Raw genomic sequence first — 16,219 nt, forward strand, 5'->3', positions numbered from 1 at the left:
GACCATCACTTTTCTAGGGGTAAGTTTCGTTTAGGTGCTGAACCATATGCGTATCCAACCAACTTGCTGAGCGCGTGCGGTTATCAAATAGAATCCATTTTTATTGCAGGTAACAATGCGGTTCAAAATTCCTTCATTTGTGTGTCTGTTGAGCAGTGCAAGGCACGTCTCGACGCGCACTTCGCGCTGGCGATCATTGAATTCGTGGGGCACCCATTTGTCAAGCTTTTTTACCTTGCCAATTTGACGCAAATGGACCAATATTGTTTTGAAGCTAACGTCGAAAGCTGCTGCTGCTTATTCATCCGTAGATTGGGTATCATCAGCTTCCACAATCGCCTTTAATATGTCATTGTCGACCAAAGTCTTTTGACGACCGCGAGGTTCATCTTTCAGGTCGAAATTTCTAGAACGGAAGCGAACAAACCAATAACAGGTGGTGCGTTGGTTTGTAATGTTAGCTCCGTAAACATCGTTGATGTTGCGTGCCGTTTGTGCTGCGTTGCTGCCACGACGGTACTCATATTCTATTATATTATTAGTCGAATTTTTATCGTATCCATGATGACGAAATAGATTGAAATGCGATGAAAATGTAACACTAATCAATAAACAAATGACAACTTTTGGAAAAAGAATTCCATGTTTTTAAAATAAAATTAATTTGAAATTAGAATTCTTAGCCAAACAAAAATTATTTTGATTTGAAATGGCCAGTAATGCAGAGCGGCAACTTTATAGGTAAAAACCTATTATTATTCTTACCACTTGAGAAAGACACATTTTTTATATTACAGTAAAATCCCAATTTAAGTAAACAATGACGTACGGAGCTATTAGGGCTATATTTCACCACGGTACCACGGTGGCGCTACTGTGGTGTGCGTAAGCTACCAAACTAGAACCATACAGACATCAGAGTCATGACATATGCCTAAGCATCGCGCTTTGTTCTCGTTATCTTACAGCATCTTTTTGATTAAAACATTTACTAACACATTTTAGCCATAGAAATACAGGAGCTATAATTGTAGTTTATGCTTACGAAAAATCATTTTTATTTTCGAATAGATATGATAAATAATTTTATTAATGAGAGATGTTATTTCAGATGAACCGATAGACCTGACTATCATAATCGGGCAGCAGATATTGTGCCGAGTGACCCACGTGGAGTCATACGACAAGTTCTATGTTCAGTTGGATTTGGAAAAGGCGAGACTTGTGGAGCGCGCCATCGACGAATTTGACACGGCTCAGGTGAAGACACTTAGCATATTCAGTTATTCAAACAAAATAAATCTTATAACTATATTTACAATACTATGATTACATAGAATTAAAACTATCATTACAAGCGTACTAAGAATACTGCTAGCATTTCCGCGTTGGATAGGTAAGCTGATCTGTTGACCGAAATAGCTGCCAGCCCTTGGGTTTCCAGTAGCTTTATTAAGGCGCGATTGCTTTGTCTCGACACGAAACGGCACAAAGATGTGAGACTCACGTAGACCGACATATTTGCGACGTTTGCTGTCTTCAGCAGTCGAAGCAGCAGCCTCAGCACCAAATGACGTAGCTTGGACATGAGGAAGGAGCCACAGTGTCGATGCAAGTCGCGTCCCACACCAGCACCCTTCCCAGTGCCCAAGACACCAGCGTCTTTCTATCAGGACGCTTGCCACCGCGGCGGGTAATACCATTTGGCTCTAAAACAGCTGGTATATTGAGAGCGGTAAATGCCCTACGGATGACTTCATTAATGCTGGGTGGTAACTGATACGGCCTACCGCTTGGCATTGTTATGTAACCATAGATAGCAAAGTAGCCTTTTGGAGTTTTGTTTCCTTTTCGTGTCCTTTTGTTATTTGAGTGTCAGCGACATGCGTGAGGCGCTACTCTGATGTCGTCGTAGTAAGTAATGCAGCGTCCCACTTGCAGCTCACGCCGCTCAGCGCGGAGCGCGTGGCGCCCGGCTCGCACTGCGTCGTGCGCGGGGCGGACCAGACACGCCGCGCCATCTTGGCCGACGTGAGTGACGCGGCCGTCACCGCAGTGCTGCCGGACTACGGGCACACCGTCACCGTGACTGTGGACAATGTGAGTACAGGGTCTATATTACAGCTCACGCCCGGCTCGCACTGCGTCGTGCGCGGGGCGGACCAGACACGCCGCGCCATCTTGGCCGACGTGAGTGACGCGGCCGTCACCGCAGTGCTGCCGGACTACGGGCACACCGTCACCGTGACTGTGGACAATGTGAGTACAGGGTCTATATTACAGCTCACGCCCGGCTCGCACTGCGTCGTGCGCGGGGCGGACCAGACACGCCGCGCCATCTTGGCCGACGTGAGTGACGCGGCCGTCACCGCAGTGCTGCCGGACTACGGGCACACCGTCACCGTGACTGTGGACAATGTGAGTACAGGGTCTATATTACAGCTCACGCCCGGCTCGCACTGCGTCGTGCGCGGGGCGGACCAGACACGCCGCGCCATCTTGGCCGACGTGAGTGACGCGGCCGTCACCGCAGTGCTGCCGGACTACGGGCACACCGTCACCGTGACTGTGGACAATGTGAGTACAGGGTCTATATTACAGCTCACGCCCGGCTCGCACTGCGTCGTGCGCGGGGCGGACCAGACACGCCGCGCCATCTTGGCCGACGTGAGTGACGCGGCCGTCACCGCAGTGCTGCCGGACTACGGGCACACCGTCACCGTGACTGTGGACAATGTGAGTACAGGGTCTATATTACAGCTCACGCCCGGCTCGCACTGCGTCGTGCGCGGGGCGGACCAGACACGCCGCGCCATCTTGGCCGACGTGAGTGACGCGGCCGTCACCGCAGTGCTGCCGGACTACGGGCACACCGTCACCGTGACTGTGGACAATGTGAGTACAGGGTCTATATTACAGCTCACGCCCGGCTCGCACTGCGTCGTGCGCGGGGCGGACCAGACACGCCGCGCCATCTTGGCCGACGTGAGTGACGCGGCCGTCACCGCAGTGCTGCCGGACTACGGGCACACCGTCACCGTGACTGTGGACAATGTGAGTACAGGGTCTATATTACAGCTCACGCCCGGCTCGCACTGCGTCGTGCGCGGGGCGGACCAGACACGCCGCGCCATCTTGGCCGACGTGAGTGACGCGGCCGTCACCGCAGTGCTGCCGGACTACGGGCACACCGTCACCGTGACTGTGGACAATGTGAGTACAGGGTCTATATTACAGCTCACGCCCGGCTCGCACTGCGTCGTGCGCGGGGCGGACCAGACACGCCGCGCCATCTTGGCCGACGTGAGTGACGCGGCCGTCACCGCAGTGCTGCCGGACTACGGGCACACCGTCACCGTGACTGTGGACAATGTGAGTACAGGGTCTATATTACAGCTCACGCCCGGCTCGCACTGCGTCGTGCGCGGGGCGGACCAGACACGCCGCGCCATCTTGGCCGACGTGAGTGACGCGGCCGTCACCGCAGTGCTGCCGGACTACGGGCACACCGTCACCGTGACTGTGGACAATGTGAGTACAGGGTCTATATTACAGCTCACGCCCGGCTCGCACTGCGTCGTGCGCGGGGCGGACCAGACACGCCGCGCCATCTTGGCCGACGTGAGTGACGCGGCCGTCACCGCAGTGCTGCCGGACTACGGGCACACCGTCACCGTGACTGTGGACAATGTGAGTACAGGGTCTATATTACAGCTCACGCCCGGCTCGCACTGCGTCGTGCGCGGGGCGGACCAGACACGCCGCGCCATCTTGGCCGACGTGAGTGACGCGGCCGTCACCGCAGTGCTGCCGGACTACGGGCACACCGTCACCGTGACTGTGGACAATGTGAGTACAGGGTCTATATTACAGCTCACGCCCGGCTCGCACTGCGTCGTGCGCGGGGCGGACCAGACACGCCGCGCCATCTTGGCCGACGTGAGTGACGCGGCCGTCACCGCAGTGCTGCCGGACTACGGGCACACCGTCACCGTGACTGTGGACAATGTGAGTACAGGGTCTATATTACAGCTCACGCCCGGCTCGCACTGCGTCGTGCGCGGGGCGGACCAGACACGCCGCGCCATCTTGGCCGACGTGAGTGACGCGGCCGTCACCGCAGTGCTGCCGGACTACGGGCACACCGTCACCGTGACTGTGGACAATGTGAGTACAGGGGTCTATATTACATCGATGCTTCTATATATTCTGCTATATATTCAAAGAATACCTGCAACAATATTTTTTCCTTCAAGCCTGACAAACTCTTTTGTCACGGTGTCCAAGCTGATGCATTGTCGGGAAGACGGTTTGCAATAGGTACATAAAAGATCAAAATAGCAGTTCTCCTCGTAGTTCTATTCTGTATATTGTTTTTTGAATATTATATGGGAACTGCTTTGTGACTCATGCTGCGAAATTAAGTTAAGTTAGTGGATTACCATTATTTTGCAAACAACATACTTATAATGAAATTTGAATGATAAAATTCCGGAAAAAAAAGCACACGAAAAGTATTTTCCTGTCAAATCTGAATATTTAAATTAATGCTGTAGTCGTGGTACAACTTAAATCTAAAACCACCACTCCGTTGCAATCCAACCAGTAATAGTTATTTATGCAACTGTTGTCTAATAAGAGGCATTAAAACACGAATGTGGTAATAGTATCACATGAGTGTTTTAATACAAGACTTTATCCCTAATATGAAACCTCTATAAAAGATTCTGAAACAGTTAGCTTACTGCTAACATTCAACCAGCCAGTCCTAGTAGTATTGAAATTCATACAGATATCACGCATCGAGCAATAAGAATGTGGCTGTCTGTTGAAACTCTTTGCGCATGAAGGGATCGAAAAAAAAACAAAAGATTGTTGTTATGAAATTCAGTACAACATTACAACACCCGTTTGGATGATGTAATGGTTATTAGGACATTGGGTGTTTTAATGTTGGCAATAAGCTAACTGTTTCAGAATCTTTAATAGAGGATTTAAAGCATAGGTGTAGATAAAGCATATAATAAAACTGCAATACTATTTCAGCTTATGGCTCTGCCGCCAGAGCTGAGCCTGTACTACTACCAGTCGCTGGAGTGTTGTCTCCACAACTTCGACGCGGAGTCCAAACCGCTGGTAGCACTCGACGAGCTCAGGACTCGGCTTGCAGGGAACAAGGTCGTCATGTACATTAACGACGTAGATGGCATCAGGTACGTGCAAAATATACACGGGCTAATATTATTATGTTCGCAGTTGACGAGATCTCTTAAACTAGTCAGTTGATACATTGATTCCAGGAGTAACAAGGAGTTTGATGTTCACTGTTAGGCAAACTGTATTTAAAAAAAAAATTGTTTTTTTTACTTCCCCCAGGTTGGTGTCAACGCTATACGATCCCGTAACCGGCAAAAAAATAGCCATATTTGAGCCTGATCCGGACGCTTATGACGAGGTGACGCCGTTGTGCCCGAAAGCAGTGTTCAATTACAACTTCGGTATGGCATACGTGTCGCACGTCGAAAGTCTCAACGAAGTATATTTGCTGAAGGCCACGGACAGCGACGGCATCGCAGCATTCCTGGAGTTATTGTATCAATTCTACGAGGAAGGTAGGTTTGTGTATGCTAAGCATAAAGGTCCAGAATGAGATTTGAATGTATACGCATCTAATTTTATTATTTATTGAAGGTACTCCTGAAGCCTTAGAAACATGCGAAGTGGGTGATTTTTGTGCGGCGAAATCATCAGACGGCAACTGGTATCGAGCTACTATTGTCAGTGTCGCAGACGATGAGGTGACAGTGCAGTTCCCAGACTATGGCAACACAGAAAAAGTCCACAAAGATGCTCTCAGAAAACTAGATACAAAGTTCTACGAGCCATGTTATTTCGTGATTGTGGCTGGACTTAATCTAGTTGCTTGCAATGATAACGCGATAGAGAAACTGCGTGAATGGACCACGGAAAAGGAAGTTCAAGTCACTTTGGCTTTTGGAAACGACGGCTGGCTTGCAAGTCTCCATTTAGACGGTGTAGATTTAACTGTAAAACTTGTTAACGAAAACTTAGCCACGCCGAAACCAGCTACAGAAGAGTCACCAGAAGAAACAGTTTTATCTCAACCTATATCAGTCCCGGCTGCCTGCACACAAGTTTACATCAGCCATATCGACACACCTGGACAATTCTGGTTGCAAATGTCTGATAAAGTTGATAAAATTGAAGAAATTCAAGCAGAACTCCAAGCCAATTTTGAATCTTATGCGGATATAGACAACAGAGAAATGGGCACGTTGTGTGCTGCCAAGTACTCCGCTGACGATCAATGGTACCGTGCAGAGATATTAGATGCGGATTCTGATATAACGACAGTCCGGTTTATTGATTATGGCAACACTGATGTACTCGACAACCAGCCAGGCTTGATCAAAGTAATACCAGATAACATGAAGGAAATTGAACGTTATGCAATCAAGGCAAGCGTGAACGCAGTCCCCACTGGTACGGGGCAATGGTCTGAACCGGCATCAGATTACTTCACTCAATTGGTTGGTGACCTTTCCAATCCCGTTGACGCTCTGATTGTTCTCAAAGATGTGACAACGTACGTTGATGTTTATGTCAATGGCCAAAATCTGACAGACCAGTTGGTTTCCGAAGGGCACGCAACTAAATCGGACAAAGATGAATGTGGAGATTTGCCCTCTTGCTTTGCGAGCCATGTCAATTCTCCATCCGAGTTCTGGATACAGTTAGAATCGGCGACTGTTGAACTTCAAGCCATGGAAGCAGCGATGGTAGATGCTGAAAATTTCCCACCGCTTGAATCTAAGGAAGAGGGAGTCTTATGCGCCGCTTTATACCCTGAAGATGGTGCGTGGTACAGGGCTCAAGTGATCGTTGATGGCTCTGAAGGAACTGAAGTCTTATTCATGGACTATGGCAACGCTTCTATAACAGGTGAGTTGCGAAATCTACCTGACGAACTGAAAATAAAACCGGCACTATCCAGAAAATGTGCTCTTCAGAAACCACGAGATATAAAATGGTCGCGAAAGTCCGAAGTGAAGTTCAATGAATTGGCGGCAGAAGGTGCTACTATATTTAACGTTCAATTTATCGCTTCTGGAGATATTTCAATTGTGGATTTGTATTTTGAAGGGAAATCTGTTACTGAAGAACTTCTTGGTTTGTGTGAAGAACAGACACTGGTTAGACTAACCCCAGTTGGACAAGATAAATGGGCCACTGGAAAGATTTGTTACCTTAATACATTGAAAGAAATCTTCATTCATTTGGATGACTCAGTGACTAATCTTGATAAAGTGACGGAAATACTAGCAGGGGGCGAGGAATTTGAACCGGTTTCTGAATTAAAAGTGGGCTCTATTTGTGCCGCGTTGTGGACTAAAGATGAACAGTGGTATAGGGCGAGGATTGTAGAATTTTGCGATGTGGGTTGCCATGTACAGTTTATAGACTACGGCAATAAAGCTAAATGCGAACACTTCAGACAATTGCCTAAAGAAATATCAGAATTAGAACCGCTTGCTAAATATTCTCGCTTAAGTTACGTAGAAAACGCACTTAGTGAAGAGACTAAACTTAAGCTAGATAATCTAGTCGCAAAACAGACTAGTTTCCAAATAGAATTTTTGGATAGTCTAACTGAACCTTCTTTAGTGAAGTTACAGATTGATGGAGTAGATGTTATCTCAGTATTAAATGAAAAAACACAGCTAGACGTACAAGAATCTAATGGTGCAGACGAGAATGTAGAGGAATCTGAGAATAATGATATAGATGCATTAAAATCAGATCTTAATGAGAGCATTAGTAGCATACAAACTGTAGTTGAGAATAAATTGTTCAATGCTGAAATTGAAGATGCAGTAGAATGTCTTGAAAATAAAATTGTCTCTGCTAATGAAACTTGTATCGAACTTCTCAATGATTCTGATGATACAGTTACGTGTTCAGCAGACACGAGTCCGAAATCCGTCGAAGTAGAAAAAATTAATGATTCAATAAAAACAGAAGAATATAATGGTTCAGTAAACACTATAGAATCTAATAAAACGGATGGCAATGCATATAAAGGAAAATCGGTAGATGCGATAAATAAAGAAGGATCCCTGGACAAAGACGATAATGATGGTGAAAATAAAAAAAACGTGACTCTGTAGAGAACACGAAGGAGGCAGGAGTTGCACAGTTTTAGTGAAATGTATACTGGCTTAGATAAGGTATTAACAGAACTAAATCAGTGTGACAAATAACAACCCCTTTATGTTATTATATTTATTGTTAATGATGCTCGGTGAGCTCATGTTGATTGTTTCATATTTAATAATGTTTCAGAGAAAGAAAATATTGTTTTGGTTTTGAATAAAACTTTTAATATAGAGTTATTATAATTTTAAGTTCGAACTACTACTTTTATTTATATGCTAAAGTAGCCAAGCAACTTTTGTGACTCAAAGTAGTAAAGTGGTAAAATCACGTTAATCCCAAATGCTAAACTTCTTATTTTCAACTTTTACTATCGGTATAACTAAATGCATTCAAGTTTATTGACGTGACACAGCTATATTATAACTTTCTGCAGCTAGAGTAATATATGATGCATTTTATAAGATTTTTATCTTAAGAATGTCCATTTGATGCTAAATAAATATACTAAAGGTTGATTCTATAAAAAAGTTGTTGCAAACTTCTGTGTTTGATTTGAAATATTTTAGGTTAGGTGTATGTGGGTTTCATAGTCCCATTTAAGAAAAGACTTACATTCCTTTGTATATTGTTGACAAAAAACGTGTATATAATATGTATAATGTCAACTCGAGTGTTTATAATTTTTTTTAATAAAGTCTTATGAAGCCACATTAATTGTTTTGAACTTTTGAATTAAATTCAATTTTTATACAGTGTGTCCCAGAACGTAATAATAACCTGGCATCGGGGGAAAGGTCCTCTTATGATGAGCCAGTAAAAAAAAGCGTTCTGCACACAGTGGTACTCGCGTACCAACCATTCTATCAAAAATTAAAAATATGCTACCGAATTTCACCTTCGCACGACACGCCGCATGATATCATCCGTACCTTTGCAAGGAACTTTCATGTACAACCAAGCTATGGAATGAGCTTCCTTGTCCGGTGTGTTCAGGACGAAACGTCATGGGTACCGTCAAAAAAGCGCGGATTCCATTCTATAAGGCCGGCGACTCTCCTGTGATTCCCCTGGGAATCAAGAGAATGTGGGCGGCAATGATACCGTACCCGTACGCTCCTTTGTCCTCCTCTACCATAAAAAGGTTTACTGTTTACTATATTTAAGAATGCTAGAGCGACCGCACATGGGCTGTGGTTCTATTATACTAATTTTCTAAACATAAATATAGCCAAATGTATATTTGTGGCCATATATCTCTTGCCCTTTGACGCTTACCTCAGTGATGATGCGTGCGTCCGACTAAAATGATGGTGCGACTGTTCATACTATCAGTATGATTGAACGCACAGTCTATTGTTTCAACACACACGCTGTTGCTTCAATATCATTGCATTGATCTGAGAATTGGGTGCTCCTGAATATATACTGCTTTTTGATTGGTCGATCGGGTGGCGATTTTTTAAACACAGATGAAAATCGACTATATCGAAAGCAAGGGAGAATTAAATAAAAAATAATTTAAAAGATATTAGTAGAACCCGAAGCTTGTGAACGCTTGAAGTTCCCAAGACTGTATGCTATCTTCTTCAAACACTGAAAATGTTAAAAAAATGAAAAGCGGCTTAACGTAGGAAGTTGCCAATACTTTTATTGTTTTTCTAAGTAATCTCCGTTCCGCTCTACACATCGTCGCATTCGATGGAACATCTGAGAAAAACAGTGGGCCCATTCTTCCTGAGGCGTCTGTTTTATGGCATTTTTGTACGCTTTCACCGCATCTTCAGGGCTCGTAAAGCGAATACCTGGAATTTTATCTTTAGTTCTTTGGAATAAATAAAAGTTGCAGGGCGCCAGGTCAGGACTGTATGGCGGATGACTCATTATCTCGACACCTGCCTTAGTCAAATATTCAACAGTCCGTTTTGCGGAGTGCGCTGAAGCATTGTCGTGGTGAAGGATCCTGCTTCGAGGGCGCTGCTGTCGAGTTTTTTCCAAGACAACAGGCAAACACCGATTGACATATCAGTCTGCAGTAACTGTCCTTCCATCTTCTACCACAACAGTCGCGAAATGACCTTTCCGACCAAAGAATGAGAGGTAATCATCTTTTTTCCTTGACTTCTTCATTTCTTTACCTTAGTTCAATTATTCTATATTTTAAAAATACAAATTTTTTACAAATTTAATACGAACAGCTGAAAAATACAAAGATAAAAATAAAACAGTATATCTGTGAAGACGTTATATGAATGTTATCACAAGAAATAAGCGTAAGACGAAAGTAATTCTAGTTTTAAATAAGTAGTGTTTGTAATAGTTAGTTAAAATATTTTATATTATTTTAGTTGTCACTATAAACTAGGCCAGGCCTGTATTTTAATACTAGTTACTTCCAGATACATTGTTTTTTACAGTTACTTCAATACGTAAAAGCGTATATAAGAATTTAACTTATGAAAAACATTTGGGTTGACTACAAAGACTGTTGACTTGGTTTATTTTCATATAATAATATAGTAAGGTATTATTGATTGGGTTTATTTTGAACTTTTAAAAGTAATAGTTAATGTATAATAAAGTAATAAAGATAAATATATAAGGGTACATGTATACATATAGATAAATAGAAATATTAATTTATTGTAGATGTGAAATATAAGCTATTTTTATGCATATTATAATTTTATAAGATAAAGGGTATAAAATAAACAATGAAATTTAAAGTTTTTTTTTCTGTATGTTGTGCGTATATCGGTAAGGTAAATAAGGCTGGATAATTAATAATTTAACGTAAAGCTATAAACAAATTTTCAATTTCATCATACTTTTTATTTTTTAACCAAACAGTTAGCTTTTTTTTACAGTTGAATTTGTTTTCAGAGTAGATATTAATAATTTTGTTTAATTTATTATAGAGCATGGGACCAACATAGCATTGAAATTTACGTATAAAAAAAGTTTTAAAAGTGTTTGTAGGACAGACTTTATCTTTACGTCGTTTTGTTACTGCTTGTGGAACAAATATAAGTTTTGAGTGCTGTGCCATTATAGTGTCCCTTATGAACAATTGTCTTACAGACAAGACATCGCATTTAGTGAATAGTTCACAACTAGGATACCGAAAGGGTTTGCATATTTTAGTAGAGCTTTAATAGAGCACGTTGGGCCCGTTCAAGCTTCAAAAGACATGATTTTCGTGCGCCACCCCACGCTTTAATACAATAAGTTAATAAGGATTGTGCTTATGCAAAGTAAACATTTCTCAAAAGAGTGAAATCAGCAATCTGACGTAAGGTTTTAAAACGAAAATAAGTTTTCTAGTGCTTTCTGACAGTAGATCAATTTGCGGTTTCCATGATAGAGTCTCATCTATTAGAACTCCTAGGCATTTAATTATATTCGTTTTATTAAGGTAAACACAAGAGCATCCTTTATTTTGAGTCAAGACTTTCTTACAATTATGAACTTATACGAAGAAATTTTCGTCGGAGAGAATTAGTCTTGTAGTAATGCCAAAGGTGATATATTTTGTTTTAAGAATGTTTAGAGTTAACGAATTCTGTTGAAGCCATAGAAAAGTTTTTCTTAGTCCTATTTCAACCTTGGTTTTGACATCTGCCCAAGAATCGGCATGAAAAATTAAGGCCGTATCATCGGCATACATAAATGTTTTGCAGTTAATTGGATTAAGATGACAAAGGTCGTTCACATAAATCAGAAACAAAGCAGGACCGAGCACACTGCCCTGAGGTACACCGTGAGTTACTGGTTGAAAAGAGCTTACATAATCACCTATTTTTACACTTTGCTTTCTGTTTGTAAGGTAGTCCTTAAAAAGTGAATGCACCTTTCCTCTTATTCCAATTGCCTCCATTTTGTCTAAAAGAAGTGGTATAGAAACGGTGTCAAAGGCTTTCGCAAGGTCAAGAAAAACGCCCACGCATTTTTTTTTAGCATCAAGACGGGCTGCCACAAATTCTGATAGATCCGATACTGCATCCCCTGTTGATCTTTCTGCCCTAAAGCCATACTGATGCTTAGATAAGATATTTTCTTTATCTAGAAAGGACATAAGTCTTTTACTCATAATTTTTTCAAATAATTTGAAAAAAGTCGATGAAATTGAAATAGGGCGATAGCTCATGATTTTTCTCCTGATTTATATGGGTAGAATTATGGAGAGTTTGAAAACCTGTGGAAAAGTACTCGTTTCAATACATAAATTGTTATACATATGTGTTATAAGTGGAACAAGGATGTGTCTGCTCAATTTTATTATTTTTGGTGATATATTGTCCCATCCAACAGCTGAGTCATTTTTAAGGCCGATCCTCGAAAGGAAACACCTAGCTACTGAGCTGATTGTCTTTTGGTTTCGGGTTCGTAGCAATATATCTAGCTTTCATCACCTGTGACAAATACAGCATTTGAGTCACCGCCGATGAACTTATCTAAAATTTGGAGACACCAGTCCATGCTAAGGTGTTTCTGGTCGTCGGTTAAAGTATGAGGAATCCATGTGGTACAAAGGTTCCTGTCGCCTAAATGTTCGTGTAATATTTTTTGGACTTGACTCATACCAATGCCTAGGCTTGCCCGCATCAGCTGATAGGTCACTCTCTTATCTTACTCTATCATGCGACGCACAGCACTGATGTTATCTTCAGTAATCGCTGTTAAAGGATGTCCTTCACGCGGATCATCATTGAGATTGCTACGTGTACGCTAAACTCGAAAAACCAATTGTAAATAGTGGCACGAGACGGGGCTTCATTAAGAAATGCTAATCGCAGCCTATCATAGCTTTGTTGTTGAGTAAGCCCACAACGAAAGTCATAATAAATCATTGACCGAAAATTTTCTCACATTAGGTTCATTTTGTGTAACAACAGTTTTAGATGTAACGCCAATTCACAAAAGTAAAGGACAAATGAATGCAATATACTACATTAGGTTACCAAATAGTTCTTAAATTGAAATTCAATAAAAGTTTTCATTAGCAATGTTTCTAACTGGCCAGTTCTAAATATTTTCAGTGTTACCCACGTAACATTGTGAAATTTTGAATAGATATTGTAGTCACAGACTTAGCTTTAATATTCCATAATTGTGTAGATTGCGGTATGTTGAGTTTCGTTCAAACTCGCGCCAAATTCAGACGCGGCGCGAATACAGAGAACACAGCCACGGGGGTTATTGAATAAGCTGTCTATGCGTCACCTTTTCGCATATCCTTATTCATTCTCTTTCCCTTGGACAATCAGTACTATGGTACGATCAGTACGCCGCTCGACGCTAATTAGGAAACACCTGTATAAAAAGGTTTTTTGAGATTAGAACCAAATGCCGTGTGGATCTGAGCTGAATTAGCTCCTAATTAATAAACAGTCCACCAAAAATATTACAATATAAAATAGCTCATTAAAGATCCACCCCTCAGACGAAACCATTTCTGAGGATTGCCAGTATTATTAGTATTTTTATGTCCTTCTAAATATACCAATCATCAAGGCAAATGAATCAACCATTTCTGTAGTACTTCGTGTCGGATCCTAGATTATTATATACGTTTATCTCACACGCGTATGTACCTATGCTGGTTTACTGAAGAATAGGTAATTAGATATATTCATATTTAGTGTTACTAAACGCAACTTTGTGTTAAATAATATTTCTTATTCTATTTGTATCGCGTGCGAGGCGGCCTATGGTTTTATAAATTAAAAATCTTATTATTAGTGTCTTGTCTGTAGAAGTACAATAGGTACTTACAATAGGCCTATTGATGCTAATTATGTATTAATCGCAGAAACATCTGCACCGCGTCTAAACTTAAACGTTAGTTTAGGTATAATATATTAATTTATTATATGAGAACTCCCGCCCCTAATATAAATAATAATAACGCTAGTTTATTATTAAGGGGCCCAATATATGTCGGCTACGATTGTTTTACAAACTTAATGAAACACAGCAAGATTACTCCTCTATTTAAGTCAGGAGATAAAGCTGACCCTACCAATTTTAGACCCATAACGGTACCAGCAACCTTTAGCAAAATTATGTTCCTAAATACTGCATCCATCATGAAACTATTTAAAAACATACCACTATGGAGTTAGAGATGTCTCTATGGACAATGGATCTCAATGGACAAAGATCAACTAGATCTATCATATCAATGGTTACCACAAGGCTCAATCTTGGGTCCTTTTTTGTTCCTGGTTTACGTCAATGATTTGCCATATCTAATTCAAAATAAACATGTTATTGTACTGTTTGCTTCCGATACATCTTTCTTATTTAAAATAAAACGCTAGCAGAAAAACTGTCAGATTAATAACAACATTGCTGAAGTAGTAAATTGGTTTAATGTTAATAACTTACTTACGAAAGGAAAACAAAATGGTTTACACGTCCAAATATGAAGCACCAATCAACACCTATAAATATTATTAATGACAAACTTGATGTAGTAGAAACCACATCATTCCTAATAGCCAATTGAATTGTTACATAAGACGTGTGACGCAATTTTATTTTTGGGACATGTGTGGGGGACATTCAATAGAAGCTTAACCCCAAGTTGGTGGGGTTACCGCCATTGTCCCCATTGCCATGCCATCTTGGAAAAAGGGGTGCAAACACCGTTTTAGCGATATCTCGGAAACTATGCGTCCTACAAATAATTTGTAAAGGCATAATTTGTAGCAAATCGCTTTGCCAAATGTTCATATGACTTTTTGCTCTTAATTTAAAATTAAAGAAGATATAAGCAATAATGTGAGAAAATTTCTATAAAAAATATATTTTTTGGTCTATAACTTTTTTATTATACATTTTACAAAAAAATATCTCAGGCCAATCTTGTAGATAGTGTTTCAGAATTTTTTTTCTCTATAATTATTTTTTAATTTCATTCATTTAAAACGCAATTACAGCGCTCCAAACTTTGCCGGGTTCGTCAATGCTCATAAGAAATCCGGTCTAAACGAAATGTTTAACCTAAGTTTGTTTTCTTTTCTATTTTAAATACATTCTTAAAATTTTTTTGTTAAATCCGTACAACTTTACTTATTCATTCCTAACTGTTTTCCTTTCTATAGAACTTACCAAATTATTGTTTGTTATTGTAATTTCTAAGAGAGTGTAGGTACATTTTCGAGAATGTTAAGCAGGTATAAAAGTTCCGAGTTAACGTTTGGGAACAAATGAACATCTGTCTGCTACGACTCGTTTTCATAGTCTCCGAGTATATCACCATGTCCAGTCGTAGCTCGGAAGATATCAAAATCCTGAAAAATGGGGCTGGAAAAAGCATGCAAACATTTGGATGCATATACCAGCTTCCAAGCCGAAGCACCCCCCGATCTCATGAAATAATTTTTTTGCAGATACAAAGGAAATTGTGGAAGTATGTATGGCTGCAGAAAAGCAGGCCTCTAATGCTCTACAGATACCTCCATTTTAGCGAAACATGCAGAAACATAATGGAAATATCTGAGTTATTGGAAGAAAATGGATTTGAAGATGAACTTCCAACTATGACTTCAATTTTAACTTCTGTCATTCCCCAAACATTCACATTCGACGTTCAATTACATTCTGAGCCACAGCCTGTACCATTGAAGAAAAAAAGAAAAGGAAATTTGACCGGATTCTCATGAGCATTGACGAACCCGGTCATTTTTGGAGCTCTTTAACAGCGTTTTAAATGAAGGAAATAAAAAAATATATACAGCAAAATTTTCCTTAGAAGACCATTAATCACCAAGATTGGTCTAAAGTATTTCTTGTTGTAAAATGTATAAAAAAAGTTAAAGAGCAATAAAGAAAATTTTTATAGAAAATTTCTCACTTTTTGCTTATAACTTTTTTAATTTTAAGTTAAGGGCAAATAGGTTTTAAACGTATTTGTAGGCAAAGCGATTTGCTACAAATTATGTCTTTACGAATTTTTGGAAGGACGCATAGTTTCCGAGATATCGCGAAAAAGGTGTTTGCACCCCTATTTCCAAGATGGCGGCCGGGGGACAAGGGC

At 41.0% G+C, this 16,219-nt stretch overlaps 1 protein-coding gene across 1 annotated transcript; it reads left to right on the forward strand.

Annotated features, from left to right (window-relative positions):
- The first annotated feature begins 4,026 nt into the window (after positions 1–4,026).
- On the forward strand, positions 4,027–8,888 carry LOC126966479 (tudor domain-containing 6-like). The gene is made up of 4 exons (XM_050810556.1): positions 4,027–4,167; positions 5,047–5,213; positions 5,377–5,612; positions 5,692–8,888. Exons 2-4 carry the CDS (start codon positions 5,050–5,052, stop codon positions 8,187–8,189), a joined length of 2,898 nt encoding a protein of 965 aa, XP_050666513.1. The 5' UTR covers positions 4,027–4,167; positions 5,047–5,049; the 3' UTR covers positions 8,190–8,888.
- The last annotated feature ends 7,331 nt before the right edge of the window (positions 8,889–16,219 follow it).

Source organism: Leptidea sinapis, chromosome 10 (genome assembly GCF_905404315.1).
Source record: "Leptidea sinapis chromosome 10, ilLepSina1.1, whole genome shotgun sequence".
Classification (NCBI taxonomy): domain Eukaryota; kingdom Metazoa; phylum Arthropoda; class Insecta; order Lepidoptera; family Pieridae; genus Leptidea; species Leptidea sinapis.

Excerpts from the sequence above, each read along its gene's own strand:
- LOC126966479 (XM_050810556.1), top strand. The coding sequence starts at position 5,050 with ATGGCTCTGCCGCCAGAGCTGAGCCTGTACTACTACCAGTCGCTGGAG. Across the intron at positions 5,214-5,376 it reads AACGACGTAGATGGCATCAG|GTTGGTGTCAACGCTATACG; the intron begins GTACGTGCAAAA and ends TACTTCCCCCAG. Across the intron at positions 5,613-5,691 it reads GTATCAATTCTACGAGGAAG|GTACTCCTGAAGCCTTAGAA; the intron begins GTAGGTTTGTGT and ends TATTTATTGAAG.